Source organism: Cetorhinus maximus, chromosome 28 (assembly GCF_964194155.1).
Source record: "Cetorhinus maximus chromosome 28, sCetMax3.hap1.1, whole genome shotgun sequence".
Taxonomy (NCBI): domain Eukaryota; kingdom Metazoa; phylum Chordata; class Chondrichthyes; order Lamniformes; family Cetorhinidae; genus Cetorhinus; species Cetorhinus maximus.
The window spans coordinates 21,413,309-21,428,688 of NC_135906.1; the positions used below are offsets into that span (position 1 = coordinate 21,413,309).

Consider the following 15,380-nt stretch of genomic DNA (forward strand, 5'->3'; position numbering starts at 1 on the left):
CAACAACTCTTCAAAGGCAAGACAGAATGAAATTGCTCTGGGCAATTCCATTCCAATCTTCTCCTGATAATTATCTTGATCCCACTGGGCATCCCTTACTGGTTGAGGTGGAGTTGGGACATGGAATAGTAGCGAGTTCCACATCCTCACCACCCTCCGGAGGTACTGAAGTCTCTCCTGAATTTCCAGTTGAATTTATCAGTGACTATCTTGTGTTTGACGACTCCCAGTTTTGGTCTCCCTGACAGTGGAAACACTTTCCCTGTATCGACCCCAAAGAAACCCTTTCATCATATTAAAGACCCTCTAAAAACCAGAAGGCTGAGGGGGTGACCTGATAAGAGTAAAGAATCCCAGCCAAAATTCTTCCAGAACTGGTTATGGGAAATATTCAAGAGCAGCTCTGGGCAATTCTGTTCCAATCTTTTCCTGATAATTATCTTGATCCCATTGGTCATCCCTTACTGGTTGGGGTGGAGTTGGGGCATGGAATGGTTGATAAGCTTTCAGCGATATCACAAGAGCTATGTCATTACTTGAGATATATTCAAATGTAGCGTCTTGGGTTAAGCTGAACTTCATAAGACTTCAAAGCCTCATTTATTTAGTTCAACAGTTTTAATATCTCTTAAGTTTGTCAAAATATTTGTGCCTGTTTCATTTACAGGTTTTATTTCCCTTTGGGGTTCAGTCAGGTTTCACCACTGGCTCTTCCAATTGGTTTGTCATCTTTCACTCTGTCTTGCCTTCGAACAGTCTGAAAGTAGACACACTTGGTCAAGCTTTTAAAAAAAACGTTAGTGGCAAGACCCCTCTCTCAAACTCTGTTTACGTTCTGTTGGTCCACTGCACTGCCACTCTCTCCCACCTAGGTCAGAACTTGTATCCCCAGTCAACCACCTCCTTTCTAGATCTCCACCGAAATTCTTCCAGAACCGGTGATAGGAAATATTCAAGAGCAACTCTGGGCAATTCTGTAGCCCCCGCACACCCACAATTCCACAGAACACCCCCCCCTCCTCTTACTCTCCTCCCCTTGCTGTACATCAGCCTCCTGCTTCAGGAGGTTTTATTGCACCATACCAAGAAAGGACCCAGATGACACCGAGCTCCCTCCCTGCAATATGAATTGATCACCATATTCCTCGATGGAGAGGGCGGGATATCCCATCCCAAGGGCACCTCGGCACTACCCCAGGTGAAGATCACCGAACTCATCCTTCACTGATGCTTCAGCGAGAGTATGAACGGATCTAAGACTGGGATCTACAGCCTCTCAACAGAGAATCCACCCGGGCTTGCAAATCTCCTCCCCTCCCTCTGCTCCACCTCCCGAGTAAAACGAAACAAGGAAACATGACTTACCGGAGGCCCTTTGGGTCCAGGAAACCCATTCGGCCCCTGAGGTCCTTGAGGTCCCTGAAAGAGCACAGATTACACCATCAGCTTCCGCGGAGCAAAGCGTTTCACTGCGATTCCACTCAAATCAGACCTAACAACACCTTGACTTGAAGGAGCCACACCTGCCAGAGGGCAGTGAGGCTGACCACACTGCAAGCCATCAAACTGGTCAGGACCACACACATCAGTCGTTTCTTGTATATCTCAGGTCAGTAAAAATTAATTTGATCCCGGAGGTTACAGAATTTGGAATGTAGAAATAGTGGGCTATTGGTTCGGGAGTCATGAAATCAATTGAATGGATGCGCTGGGATCTCAAACTTTGAACCCAGTTCAGAAAGGGTTAAATAAAATCAATGCCAGTTTGATCATCTTCAATATATAGAGTCTGCGGTTTACGAACTACTTCTTATACTTGCGTAAGGAGTGCACACTAAACAAAATGAGGAATTATGGTGGAGATTTCTCAGTGTAGATAAGGCCATAAGGAATAGGAGGAGGAGTGGGTTTTTTTGAGCCTGTTTCACCATTCAATGCGATGGTGACTGATCTTCTGGCTTAACCCCACTTTCCCACCCTATCTCCAAACCCATTAGTGCCCAAATATCTTGTGACCTCAACCTTGAAGATGCTCAATGACAGAGCATCCACAGCGACCTGGGGCAGAGAATTCCAAAGATTCAGCGCCTCCGGAGTGAAGACATTTCTCCTCGTCTCAGATCTAAGTGGCAATCCTTTATCTGAGACTGACAGGCAGAAGTGGGGATGTTCGCTGATGATTGCACAATGTTCAGCATCATTCGCGACTCCTCAGATACTGAAGCAGTCCGTGCCCACATGCAGCAAGACCTGGACAACATTCAGTTTTGGGCTGATAAGTGGCAAGTAACATTCGTGCCACACAAGTGCCAGGCAATGACCATCTCCAACAAGAGAGAATCTAATCATCTCCCCTTGACATTCAATGGCATCACCATCACTGAATCCCCCACTATCAACATCTTGGGGGTTACCATTGACCAGAAACTGACCTGGAACAGCCATATAAACACTGTGGCTACAAGAGCAGGTCAGAGGTTGGGAACTCTATGGAGGGTAACTCACCTCCTGACTTCCCAAAGCCTGTCCACCATCTACAAGGCACAAGTCAGGAGTGTGATGGAATACTCCCCACTTGCCTGGATGAGTGCAGCTCCCACAACACTCAAGAAGCTCGACACCATCCAGGACAAAGCAACCCACTTGATTGGCACCCCATCCACAAACATTCACTCCCTCCACCACCTTAAACATTACTTCCACCTGAATTGGAAATATATCGGCCGTTCCTTCACTGTCACTGGGTCAAAATCCTAGAACTCCCTCCCTAACAGCACTGTGGGTGTACCTACACCACATGGACTGCAGCGGCTCAAGAAGGCAGCTCACCCACCACCTTCTCAAGGGCAACTAGGGATGGGCATAAAATGCTGACCTAGCCAGCGATGCCCACAGCCTGTGGGGAAAAAAAATGATCCCTAGTTCTAGACTCTCCTGCTCGGGGAAACAGCTCTTACATCACAATTTATAGTTTCCATTGAAGGGGACAGATGATATTATAATGTATCTTGTAATTTTATGATGGCGTTCCACATCCAGACTGATACCCGGGATGGCAGGATTGTCACATGAGGAGAGATTGGGTCGACTAGGCCTGCATTCACTGGAGTTTTAAAAGAATGAGGGGATCTCGTTAAAATGTAGATAATTCTGACGGGGCTGGACAGACCGGATGCAGGGATGATATTTCCTCTGGTTGGGGGGGTCTAGAACAGGGGGTCACAATCTCAGGATACGGGGTAGGCCATTTAGGACAGAGATGAGGAGAAACGTCTTCACTCAGAGGGTGGTGAACCTGTGGAATTCTCTACCACACAGGGCTGTGGAGGCCAAGTCACTGAATAAATTTAAGGAAATAAATCGATTTCTAGGCCCTAGTATCAAGGGGTATGGGGAGAGAGCGGGAGTATGGCGTTAGGATTGAGGATCAGCCATGGTCATATTGAATGGCGGAGCAGGCTCGAAGGGCCGAATGGCCTACTCCTGCTCCTATTTTTCTATGTTTCTATGATGGTATCTGTGTACAGTATACACACTGGGCACTGCATGTACACCATATAATTTAAATGCTATTGATACACTCAATAGCAAATATTTCACATATTCCACATCTATTGACATAGCCTTAAGCTCATGCCTCAGTTTTTCTAATTGGTTCAGTGTGGGATCCGATCAGAACTTTCTCATTGGTTCAATGTTTTGTAATCTTTCCTCATTACAAAAGCTTTTTCTTCCAGGTGGTTGCAATGCAACGCCAGTTCCTTGTTGCGATCAGCAGAGCCAGTTCAACAAGGGTATCGAAGCAGAGTGACTTGGCCTGAATTATTCCTCTAAGGTTGCCCCCTGTGTACCTCCCACAACCAGCCTTTGCCCTTCCCCACAGCTTGCCCCATGGGTGACCCAGCTCACGATGTTCCTCAGCCCTTGCCCGCCTCAGGCTCCCCCTCCATCACTGGCCTCGAGGCCCACCACAATTTGCTTATCCTCATTCTCAGCCGGAGCGCAAAAAGCCACAGGTCGGGGAGATGGATTCCTGCCGCAAAGTGGGTCTGATGTCTGCCCTAGAATAACAGCAGTGTGGCAGGGATGGAAATAAAGCGCCAAAAGTCCACAGTAGAAGGATTTCTCAAACGTCGAGAGAGGATATCCTCGGTTTTCACCCTCCCAACACGCACTCGGAGTTTCTGCCCAGTTAAGCAGAGGAACAACCGAGCCTGAGAAATGAGCTGTGTGTGTGTTCGTTCTGAGGGAGTGAGCTGCTGCTGTGTATCAGCACAGGGCAATGTAGTCATCCTCTGCTTTAAGGTAACTCTCCAGTAAAGTTAAACGTAGTTTGTGTTCCTGGGTTTCTGATGCTTTGCACATATTCCTGAACATTGTTCGAGTCTCTGAAAGGTCGATACCGGAGACCATTCAGTCCCTTGAACCTGTACCAGTGCTAGCCCCTCCAAGATAACTCAAGCTCAATGGCAATGTTTTGCCTATGTTTGAAAGTGACTTTACATCAGCGTTTCAGTTAGCTGGCAGACTAAGTGACCTCAGTCACAGTCTGTCTCATTAGTGGAGTGTTAAGGGGCCATCTCTTAATGCTCGTGCTCAAACCAATACATCATTACACAGGACACCGTAAATGGGAGGTTAGATATATGTACGAAAATATGAAATAGGAGCGGGAAGAGACCATTCAGCCCCTCGAGCCTGCTCTGCCATTCAATAATATCATGGCTGATCTGTTTGTGTTTCAATTCCCACATTCCCATCAACCCCCGATAGCCTTTGATTCCCTTGCCTAACAAGAATCTATCTACCGCTGCCTTAAAAATATTCAATGACCCCACCTCCACCACCTTCTAAGGCAGAGAATTCCAAAGTCGCACAACCCTCAGAGAAAATTTCTCCTCATCTCTGTCCTAAAAGGCTGACCCTTAATTTTAAAACAGTGCCCCCTAGTCTTGGACTCACCCACAAGAGGAAACATCCTTTCCACGTCCACCTTGTCAAGATTGTTCAGGATCTTACATACGTCAATCAAGTCACCCCTCACTCTTCTAAACTCCAGTGGAAACAAGCCCAGTCTGTCCAACCTTTCCTCATAAGACAACCCGCTCATTCCAGGTATCAATCTAGTAAACCTCCTCTGAACCGCCTCCAATGCATTTACATCCTTCCTTAAATAAGGAGACCAAAACGGCACCCAGTATTCGAGATGTGGTCTCACCAATGCCCTGCCCCGATGATATTATCCCCAGGGTTGCACACAGCTGCGTCCTGGAGATTGATCTTCAATTCCTGGAGACTCCCGGCCAATCCTGGAGGGTTGGCGACCCTAGTTGCAGAGCATCCGCGAACGAGGCGGAGCCAAGGCTTGGGACACATTTGGCCATTGCCGCCACTGCGTGCGCCAGCCCTGCTAGGCCGCAGGTTCGCTCTGTCGCCCTTGAGGCGGACGGCACAACTCTGCGCTTGGTGGTCCTGCTGATACACAAACCCTGTGACCACAGCTCCGCAGCCTTATCGCTAAATAGGTTTTTCTGGAGGCAGCAGGAGTGGTTAGCTGCTGTCTTCACAACAGTAGCCAATCGGGGCAAGCTGGGTGTTGGTCACCTATAACGGCTTCCTTCCCTGCCTTGCATCTGAAAACGTGACAGGTTATGATTGGCACAAGTTCGAAGAAAGCATTTAGCATTGTACAAAAATATGATTTATTTTTTACAAGCAGTAAACTGACCTTAGGAGCTGCAAATGAGGGAGTCTCCAATGCTTCCTGATCAACCACCTCCCGCATGAAGTATTCAATCACACACTTGTTGTTAGTTGTATCTCGATTGCGTTTAATTACATGTGGGAGGAGGGCATTAAATGGAGCTTCACTTGAGCACATCTCCGAAGAGGAGATGGTGGCAAAGTGGTAATATCGCCAGACTAGTAAGCCCCAGGCCCAGGCTAATGACCTGGGGCCGTGGGTTCAAATCCCACCCCGTCCGCTGGTGTAAATTTAAATTCAATTCAATAAATTTGGAATTCAAAGCGAATCTCAGGAGTGGTGACCAGGTTGTTGTAAAATCCCCAATTGTAAAACCGCTAATGGTCTGGCCTGGCCTAGATGTGACTCCAGACCCGCTACAATGTGGTTGAATCTTAAACTGCCCCCTGAAATGGCACTCAGTTCAAGGGCAATTAGGGATGGGCAACAAACGTTGGCCTTGCCAGCGACGCCCACATCCCATAAAAGAATAATTTTTTTAAAAAAGAAACACAAACGGTGGTTGAGTTAGGCAGTGTATGCTTGCAATGTATCAACATGCAAGTAAATGTTAGACTGAGTGAAGATTGGCTCTTGGTTCACCCTTCACCAACTGGCTTTCCGGAATAGAACATTTGTTTCCAACTGATCAATCCCATCCTGTTGGCTGTATTGCATGAGTGCAAAAGTACAGGAAACATTTTTCCAGAGTTATGCGTGCCCATTTGCTACTTAATGGCTACCAATGGGATAGATAATTTATTGTATGCGAGAACTTGGATCTTAACACTTGATCACTTAATCACAAGGATTTCTCCACGTGTTCAATTCCCCCTCGTATCCTGACTTGAGGAAGTGCTGTTGGAGTTGCACAGATTTTACAGCACATTCGGCCCAGCCAATCCATCTCAGTGTTTATGCTTCACATGAGCTTCCTCCCACTCCTCTCCGTCTAACCCCTATCACCATATACTTCTATCCCTTTCTCCCTCATGTGCTTATCTAGCTTCTCCTGAAGATCGTCAATGTTATTCATCTCAACCACTCCTTGTGGTAGCGAGTCCCACATTCTCGCCACTCTCTGGGTAAAGAAGTTTCTCCTGAATTCCCGATCGGATTTATTAGTGACTATCCTATAATTGATGGCCCCTAGCTCTGGTCTCCATTCCAAGTGGGAAACATCGTCTTTACACCTACCCCATCAAACTCTTTCATAACTTCAAAGGCCTTATCAGGTCGCCCCCCCACCCCCCTCAAGCTTTCTCTTTTCTAGAGGAACGAGCCCCAGCCTGTTCAACCTTTCCTGCTAGTTATAACCACGTTATATGAATTCTTGTTCATCTTTCTCGCACCGCCTCCGGTGCCTCGATATCCTTTTTATAATACGGAGACCAGAGACGTGCACAGGGTTCCAACTGCTCCTCGGAGCGTGAACAGTTTGGTGCTTTTTGTTTTGTTTTTACAGTCGAAGTTTTACCTTTTCGCCCGGAATGCCTTGTGGACCGTCACTGCCAGCATTTCCCTGCAGAAAAACAAAAGGTAGGAAAAGATCATCACTAGGGAGAGGAAAAAAATACATCAGAGACTGGACTTGGCCATGGGCTGGAGAGGATGCGTTCGCTGCCAATGCTGTGCATGCGCTGTCGCACATGTGCCTGCCACCTTTATAGAGGGCAGTGTGCAGCAGGGCGCGTGCGCAGTCATTATTGGCCCTGGAATGGCAAACATTACAGTGCTGGCACCATCAATTTAACACTTCTAACAATGCCCTCTGTTCACAGCTCACCCACCCACCACCCCACCTACCTCACAGGCAGTGCTGCGGGGAGAGCAAGTGGCAAACGGGACCCACTCCGTCCGTCCGTCCGTCTGTCTGTCCATCCTCACCCGCCAACCCTCGATTAAAATGGGGCAGCGCGTCGGCGTCGTTGTAGAAATTTATTAAAAAGGTGAAAGATCGAAAGAAACGGCTGGGGAGAGGGAGGCGGAGAAAGCAGGAGAGACAGAGACAGGGAAACGGTCACTCCCCCAACTGCCCGCCCAGGAAGTGTGGGATTGCTCGAAATTTCAGACCGGCCGTTTGATTAGTTCAGAGCGATGGTCCAGCCTGGTTGCGTTTTCTTTTTGTGGTCTAACTCATTTTGGGGATAACTGGGCCACGAAATAAGATTCATTATTAAAAGTTGGAAGAATGCCAGGGAGAGGCTGCCGTCGCTTATGAGGGTGGGTTTGTGTCACCTGCAAATGATGTCATTGGCCACTGCACATGTGCGGAAGCACTGTCGGTGGCCATCTTGCATTGGCGGCCATCTCGCGTTGGCAGGCGTTACCATGGGGCTGGAGGATAGGGATCAGGCCCCCCCGCCCCCCCCAAGCCCTGAACAACAACCAACTTACTGACAAGTACAGGTCGGCATCAAGGCCGGGGGAAATCACTACCGAGGAGGATCAAGTGCGGAAAACACAAGTCACAACAAGGAGAGGGAACAAGAGGGAAAGTCACGTTCAGGCACTTTTGGAAATTCCAACAGTCGGCCTCAGAATGTCAGCAACTGCACCTCCACAATGCGGCTGATCTATTTGGTGAACATCTGTAGAGTGGAGAGGCAGTTTCTGCAGCTAAAAATCAGGAACTAGGGTTGATGAGCGTTAGTGCGGAATTAAAGATACAGTTAGAAAATTGCGCAGTTGCAAACCCCCTCCCCACCCACCCCTGCCACACCTCACCCCCCCACCCCATCATCAGAGAGCCATCATTCCCACATCACCAAAACACATGGTGGTTTCCAGAATTCATTTCCGAAAAACGAATTTTTTATAAAACAATCTTAATTGATGGTGCCAATACTGGTAATCAGCAAACACTTGTATTGTGAATACACAATCCTTCCCCGTTAATCAACCACGTGGCCAAACCCCAGTCATTATGGAAGAACAACGGGTGGATTACATCAGTGCTCTGTTGGAATACTCAAATTAATCTATCTCAAAAATGATTCATTTAACATGGATTCCCATTTACTCCTTCAGCAACACCTTCCATACCTGCGACCTCTACCAACTTGAAGGACAAGGGCACGTGGGAACACCACCACCTGGAAGTTCCCCTCCAAGTCACTCACCACCCTGACTTGGAAATATATCACCGTTCCTTCACTGTCGCTGAGTCAAAATCCTGGAACTCCCTCCCTAACAGCACTGTGGGTGTACCCACACCACATGGACTGCAGCGGTTCAAGAAGGCAGCTCACCACCACCTTCTCAAGGGCAACTAGGGATGGGCAATAAATGCTGGGCCTGGCCAGCGATGCCCACATCCCATGAAAAAAAGACCCTTAGTTCTAGACTCTCCAGCTCAGGGAAACAGCAGGAGAGGGGTGAATGCAAACCATTGATGTACTGAGAGTTCAGCCCATCACTTCCATGTAAACAGAAGCAAAGGCTTATCAAGGTATATTTTATATATATTTTGGAATATTTACCAATATATGTTTGAGTGTCCATTTCATTAACCAGATAAATAACTTACCTTTGGGCCTGGCTTGCCTGAAGCTCCTCTGTGTCCTCTCTCACCCCGCTCCCCCTAACAATATAAAACAGAAGATTGTGAATTGTGCTTCATTCTGGTTTTTCTCAGTCTCCCTTTTGTTTAATCTCATTCTTCCTCCTCCTCCCCAAGAAGCAGTGTGGTACCATTGTCTCCCTGGTAAATCACACAACAGCTCCTTGGGGTGCAGATTTTAACATCGTAGCCCGGTCCGGTCCAATACATCCCCCTTATTTAATTTAATGAAGACGACTTGGACACTGCAGCTCAGTGGGTTACACTCTTGCCCTGAGTCTAAAGGCTGTGGGTTCAATATCCTGGGAGCTCCCATTGACTAGAAACTGAACTGGACCAGCCATATAAATACTGTGGCTACAGGTCAGAGGTTAGGAATCCTACAACGAGTAACTCACCTCCTGACTCCCCAAAGGCTGTCCCCCATCTACAAGGCACAAGTCAGGAGTGTGATGGAATACTCTCCACTTCCCTGGATGAGTACAGCTCCAACAACACACAAGAAGCTCAACACCACCCAGGATAAAGCAGCCCAGTTGATTGGTACCCCATCCACAAATATTCATTCCCTCCACCACCGGTGCACAGTAGCAGCAGTGTGTACCGTCTACAAGATGCACTGCAGCAACTCACCAAGGCTCCTTAGACAGCGCATTCCAAACCCATGACCACTACCATCTAGAAGGACAAGGGCAGCAGATAGATGGGAACACCACCACCTGGAAGTTCCCCTCCAAACCACTCACCATCCTGACTTGGAAAGATATCACCGTTCCTTCACTGTCACTGGGTCAAAATCCTGGAATTCCCTCCCTAACAGCACTGTGGGTGTACCTACACCACATGGACTGCAGCGGTTCAAGAAGGCAGCTCACCAGCACCTTCTCAAGGGCAATTAGGGATGGGTCATAAAGAGTCAGAAAGGTAGTGAGATAGCGAGAAAGAGAGCAGGGGGAGAGGGAGAAAGAGAGCGGGGGGAGAGGGAGAAAGAGAGCGGGGGGAGAGGGAGAAAGAGAGCGGGGGGAGAGGGAGAAAGAGAGCGGGGGGAGAGGGAGAAAGAGAGTGGGGGGAGAGGGAGAAAGAGAGCAGGGGGAAAAGGAGAAAGAGAGCGGGTGGAGAGGGAGAAAGAGAGCGGGGGGAGAGGGAGAAGGAGCGGGGGGAGAGGGAGAAGGAGCGGGGGGAGTGCGAGAAAGAGCCGGGGGAGTGCGAGAAAGAGCCGGGGGAGTGCGAGAAAGAGCAGGGGGGAGAGAGAGAGAGAGCGGGGGGAGAGAGAGAGAGAGAGCGGGGGGGAGAGGGAGAAAGAGCAGGGGGAGAGGGAGAAAGAGAGCGGGGGGAGAGGGAGAAAGAGAGCGGGGGAGAGAGGGAGAAAGAGCAGGGAGAGAGGGAGAAAGAGCAGGGGGAGAGGGAGAAAGAGAGCGGGGGAGAGGGAGAAAGAGAGCGGGGGGGAGAGGGGGAAAGAGAGCGGGGGGAGAGGGAGAAAGAGCGGGGGGGGGGGGAAGAAGGAGAAAGAGCAGGGGGTGGGCAGAAGGAGAAAGAGCGGGGAGAGAGAGTAATATAAATGCTGGCCTAACCAGTGATGGCCACATTGCATAAAAGGTTAAAAAAAAGGAGTTCCATTCCAAAGGCTTGAGTACAAAAATCGAGGCTGACAATCCCAGTGCAATGCTGAGGGAGTGCTGCAGTGTCGCAGTTGCATCTTTTAGATGAGATGTTAGGCTAAGACCCCGTCTGTCCTCTCAGGTGGACAGAAAAAACTCCCTCAGCACTTTCTAAGATGAGCAGGAGAATTCACCCTGAAGTCCTGGCCAAGATTATCTCACAAACACACCTAAAGCACAGGAGCTGATCACTGTCACATTGCTCGCTGTGGGAGCTTGCTGTGTGCAAATTGGCTGCTGCGTTTCCTATGTTATAACAGTGATCACACTTCCAAAAGTATTTCATTGGCTGTAAAGTACTTTGGGAGATCACCTTGGTTCTTACAGCAGCTTTAACACAGAAACACGCAAAGATCTTCACAGAAGAGTGGGAAAAACACAAAGACTGTGCAGGAAGTGCAAGTATCACAGTGAATTTTTGATTGTAATATAGAAATATATAGGGAGAGATACAGAGACTTACAGAGATAGAAAAAGAGAGCGAGTTCAAAAGGTAGTGCGATAGTGAGAAGAAGAGGAGAAAGGGAGAGAGAGTGAGAGAGAACGATGGGTGGAGAGAGAGAAAAAGGGGAGACACCCCCCAAAAGGGGGAGCAAGAGAGAGAGAGAGAGAGAGAAAGAAAGGGGGAGCGAGAGAGGTAGAGAGAAAGGGGGAGCGAGAGAGGTAGAGAGAGAGAGAGAGAGAGAGAGAGAAAGAGAGAGAGAAAGGGGGCGAGAGGGAGAGAAAGGGGGCGAGAGAGAGGGAGAGAGAAAGGGGGAGCAAGAGAGAGAGAGAGAGAGAGAAAGGGGGAGCGAGAGAGAGAGAGAGAGAGAGGGGGAGCGAGAGAGGTAGAGAGAAAGGGGGAGCGAGAGAGGTAGAGAGAGAGAGAGAGAGAGAGAAAGAGAGAGAGAGAGAAAGGGGGCGAGAGGGAGAGAAAGGGGGCGAGAGAGAGGGAGAGAGAAAGGGGGAGCAAGAGAGAGAGAGAGAGAGAGAAAGGGGGAGCGAGAGAGAGAGAGAGAGAGGGAGAGAGAAAGGGGGAGCGAGAGAGAGAGAGAGAGAGGGAGAAAGGGGGAGCAAGAGAGAGAGAGAGAGAGAGGGAGAGAGAAAGGGGGAGCGAGAGAGAGAGAGAGAGAGGGAGAGAGAAAGGGGGAGCGAGAGAGAGAGAGAGAGGGAGAGAGAAAGGGGGAGCAAGAGAGAGAGAGAGAGAGAGAAAGGGGGAGCGCGAGAGAGAGAGAAAGGGGGAGCGAGAGAGAGAGAGAGAGAGAAAGGGGGAGCGAGAGAGAGTGAGGAAGAGCAAGAGAGAAAGGGCGAGAGAGAGAAAGAGAGAGAAAAAGAGTGAGAGTGAGTGAAAGAAAGTAGAGAGAGGGAGAGTGAGAAAAAGGGAGAGAGAGAAAAAGATATAGAAGCCCCATGGGGTATTATTCTGATTTGAGTGTAGTCTTTCAAAATCATCTCATTTACAATAAGTTAATTTTTTTAATTAGCAGGAGACACTCACCGTGGGTCCCCGCTGTCCACGGACTCCAGGGGGCCCTGCTCTGCCCTGTTAGGGAATTGAAAGAAAAGCTTTATTATCACGTTGAGACAGGGAGATCAATCCAAGCCAGAGGAACATTTGCTTCAACAATCCACAGCCCCTGTGCGCTGCAACAGATACAAGCAATATTAACTGTTACAGGCGTTGGCATTTGACCATCTCTACCACCAGCACTTTACTGTGTAAACGTACTGTCTGATTGCAGTGTGTCCACATCTCTCAACCAGGGCATGTATCACAGTCCTGGTGGTTTCCAGCCAGCAGGGAGCTCCTCTGTATCCTGACCTTCTTCCCTAAAAATGGCCCTCCCTCACTCAATGGGCGGGATTTTACCTTCCCCGTGCAGTCAGCGGGGTTTATAATGTCTCGCCGCATTTTACCGACCCCGTCCCCGCCGAAACAGGGGCCATAAAATTCTGCCCCCCACGTGTCAATCTCAATTCCTGAGCTCCTCCCAGATAATTCCCAAGAACATATATCCCCCACTATTGTTGCATTGTAGATTTCCTTTCACTTGGAAAGCTGAAAGGGGCCAATTCATGTACCAAGCCCTCTGTAAGGTTCAGGCTTGAGAAGCCCCAATTCCCAAGGGTCTCTCAGGTGTGGAGTGCTTGGACAATTGGAGGCTTGGGGCAGGGGCTTTTGCATTAATACTTGGCCACTATTTTTCTTTCTCTACTCCATTGTGTGCGTACAGGTCAAGTTCAAGGATGTTAGCGTTGGGCTCAAGGCTATTTGAATAGCATTCTCAGGTCAGGTATTACACGGGTAGGGTGGCATTTGACACTCTGCCATATCTTCTACAGCTCACTCATGACTTGAGTTGATGTGGGAAGATTTTATTCCCATTTTATGGCCAAACAAGCACAGTGTCGGCAGATTAACCTCCTCAGTCCTCATCTCCATATAACTGCTCTCCGCCATTCTACTGCTGCCTGGGAGAATGGCGGTGAGCTGCCTTCTCGATAACTGAGTCGCTTGCTCGGCCATTGCTGTGGGTCTGGAGCCACATGAAGGCCACGTTAATGTCCCATCAATTGCATTCTTAACGTTTGTTAATGTTAATTACATTGTTACGCTTAAAAGAAACAGGTGATGGCTATTATCTGTCTTTGAGCACATGCAAATGGGGGATAGCTGGGACACTGGGTTGAGTGGGAGGGCGGCTGCGAGGACTGAACAAGTCAATAATCTTTCTTAATAAAGAAAAGCTCTCGGTTTTGGCTTCGCAGGCCAGACCGGGCGAGGATGGCAGATTTCCTGCCTTAAAGGGGCATTAATGAGCTAGATGTCTTCTGGAGGGGAACAGCCAGATGCAGATGATGTAAAGAGACACACATACCCTTCTGCCCTTTTCTCCGCTCAGACCTGGAGGTCCTGCGAAACTCGTTGAACCCTGTAAAGGAGAGAAGAAAAATTTTCAAAAATATAAAGCTGATCAAAAAGACAGAGGATTCAGCGGGTGTTAGGACGACAATGTCACAATTAAATCTTCCCTCCCTTACTACTTCTTAATGAGGAAAGCACAGAGTGAGGGGAGACTCTATGATCAGCAAGCCTTGTGGTTTTCATCGATAACATGTGTAAATCTGCCATAGGACCAAAGAGGTCAACAGCACAGGAGGAGGCCATTCAGCCCATCGTCCCTGTGCTATTTCTTTCCCAAAACTATCCTCATTGACCTCTTCCTCACAGCCCTGCACCCGTCCTGGTCTCAAATATTTTAACACAGTTTAACCAGGTCTCCCTTTTAAGACAGAGGTGAGGAATTCTCTTCCCCCAGGGAGAAGTGGAGGCCGGGTCATTGATTATATTCAAGGCTGAGTTAGACAGACTTTTGACAGTCAGGGGTTATAGGGGGCAGCAGGAAAGTGGAGATGAGACACAATCAGATCAGTCATGACCCTACCACGTGGTGGAGGAGGCTCGAAGGGCTGAATGGCCGATTCCTGCTCCCAAGTCCTATGCCCCTATTTAACCTGCTTTCTCTTGCCATCTCGAGAAGGAGGTGGTGAGCCGCCTTCTTGAGAACCGAGTGGCTTTCGAGGCCAGAGTCCACCACATTGCTGTGGGTCTGGAGTCATGTGTAGGCCAGACCAGGTCTTGTGTTCCTTCCCTAATGAGCATTAATGAACCGTGTGGGTCTTTACAGCAATCCAGTTCTTTTGATGGTCAGCACTTACTGAGACTAGCTTTTCATCCCAATTAGGGATGGACAACAAATGCTGGTCTTGCCAGTGATGTGCACACCTTGAGAACAAATTAAATATCTGAGGCTGGTACGATTTCAGTTTGGGTTCAAGGTGAACCAATCTTTCTCTTCAGCTCCCGGAAAACAAACTGACGCTGCTTTTCCACGTTTTATTCTCACAAGTTAACTCAAGAAAGTGACGTAACAAACATCGGTGCTTTGAACTTTAACCCCCACTCCCCCCATCTCACTCACCTTTGGACCCTTTCTTCCTGGGTACCCAGGCAGGCCAGGAACACCGAGATTTCCCTATTATACAGAAAAGAGAAAAAAAAATCAAGATGAGTATAAAATCCATACTGAAGGTTGTTAAAATGACGAAAGCACTTCCAAGTATCACTTCATTTGGCAAAATGGCGTGGAATCGTTTGACCAACTGTTGCCACTATTCTTAAATCACTGGGCCTACATTGGTTCCTGGTCTGGAGACTCATCTAATTTTAAAATTCTTATCCTTGCTTTCAAATCCCTCCACGGCCAACCCTTCCCATCCCCGTAACTTCCCGCAGCCGACAGCCCCCGGGGACTTTTGTGTTCCTCCAATTCTGACCTTCTACACGTCCCCAATTTTCGTCGCTTGCGCCTTTGGGAAAGTGTCAAGGCCCTCAGCTCTGGAATTCCATCCCTAGGCCTCACCAGTTCCCTCTCCT

The 15,380-nt window shown here is 48.6% G+C and overlaps 1 protein-coding gene across 1 annotated transcript in view; it reads right to left on the reverse strand.

The window, feature by feature from the left end:
• Positions 1–15,380, reverse strand: part of LOC144668908 (uncharacterized) — a 253,801-nt gene that overhangs the window by 75,564 nt on the left and 162,857 nt on the right. The window contains exons 31-36 of the mRNA XM_078531379.1: positions 14,926–14,979; positions 13,822–13,875; positions 12,441–12,485; positions 9,273–9,326; positions 7,221–7,265; positions 1,366–1,419 (exon numbers count right to left, since the gene is read on the reverse strand). Coding sequence (XP_078387505.1) covers positions 1,366–1,419; positions 7,221–7,265; positions 9,273–9,326; positions 12,441–12,485; positions 13,822–13,875; positions 14,926–14,979 — 306 coding nt within the window. The remainder of the gene's footprint in view (positions 1–1,365; positions 1,420–7,220; positions 7,266–9,272; positions 9,327–12,440; positions 12,486–13,821; positions 13,876–14,925; positions 14,980–15,380) is intronic.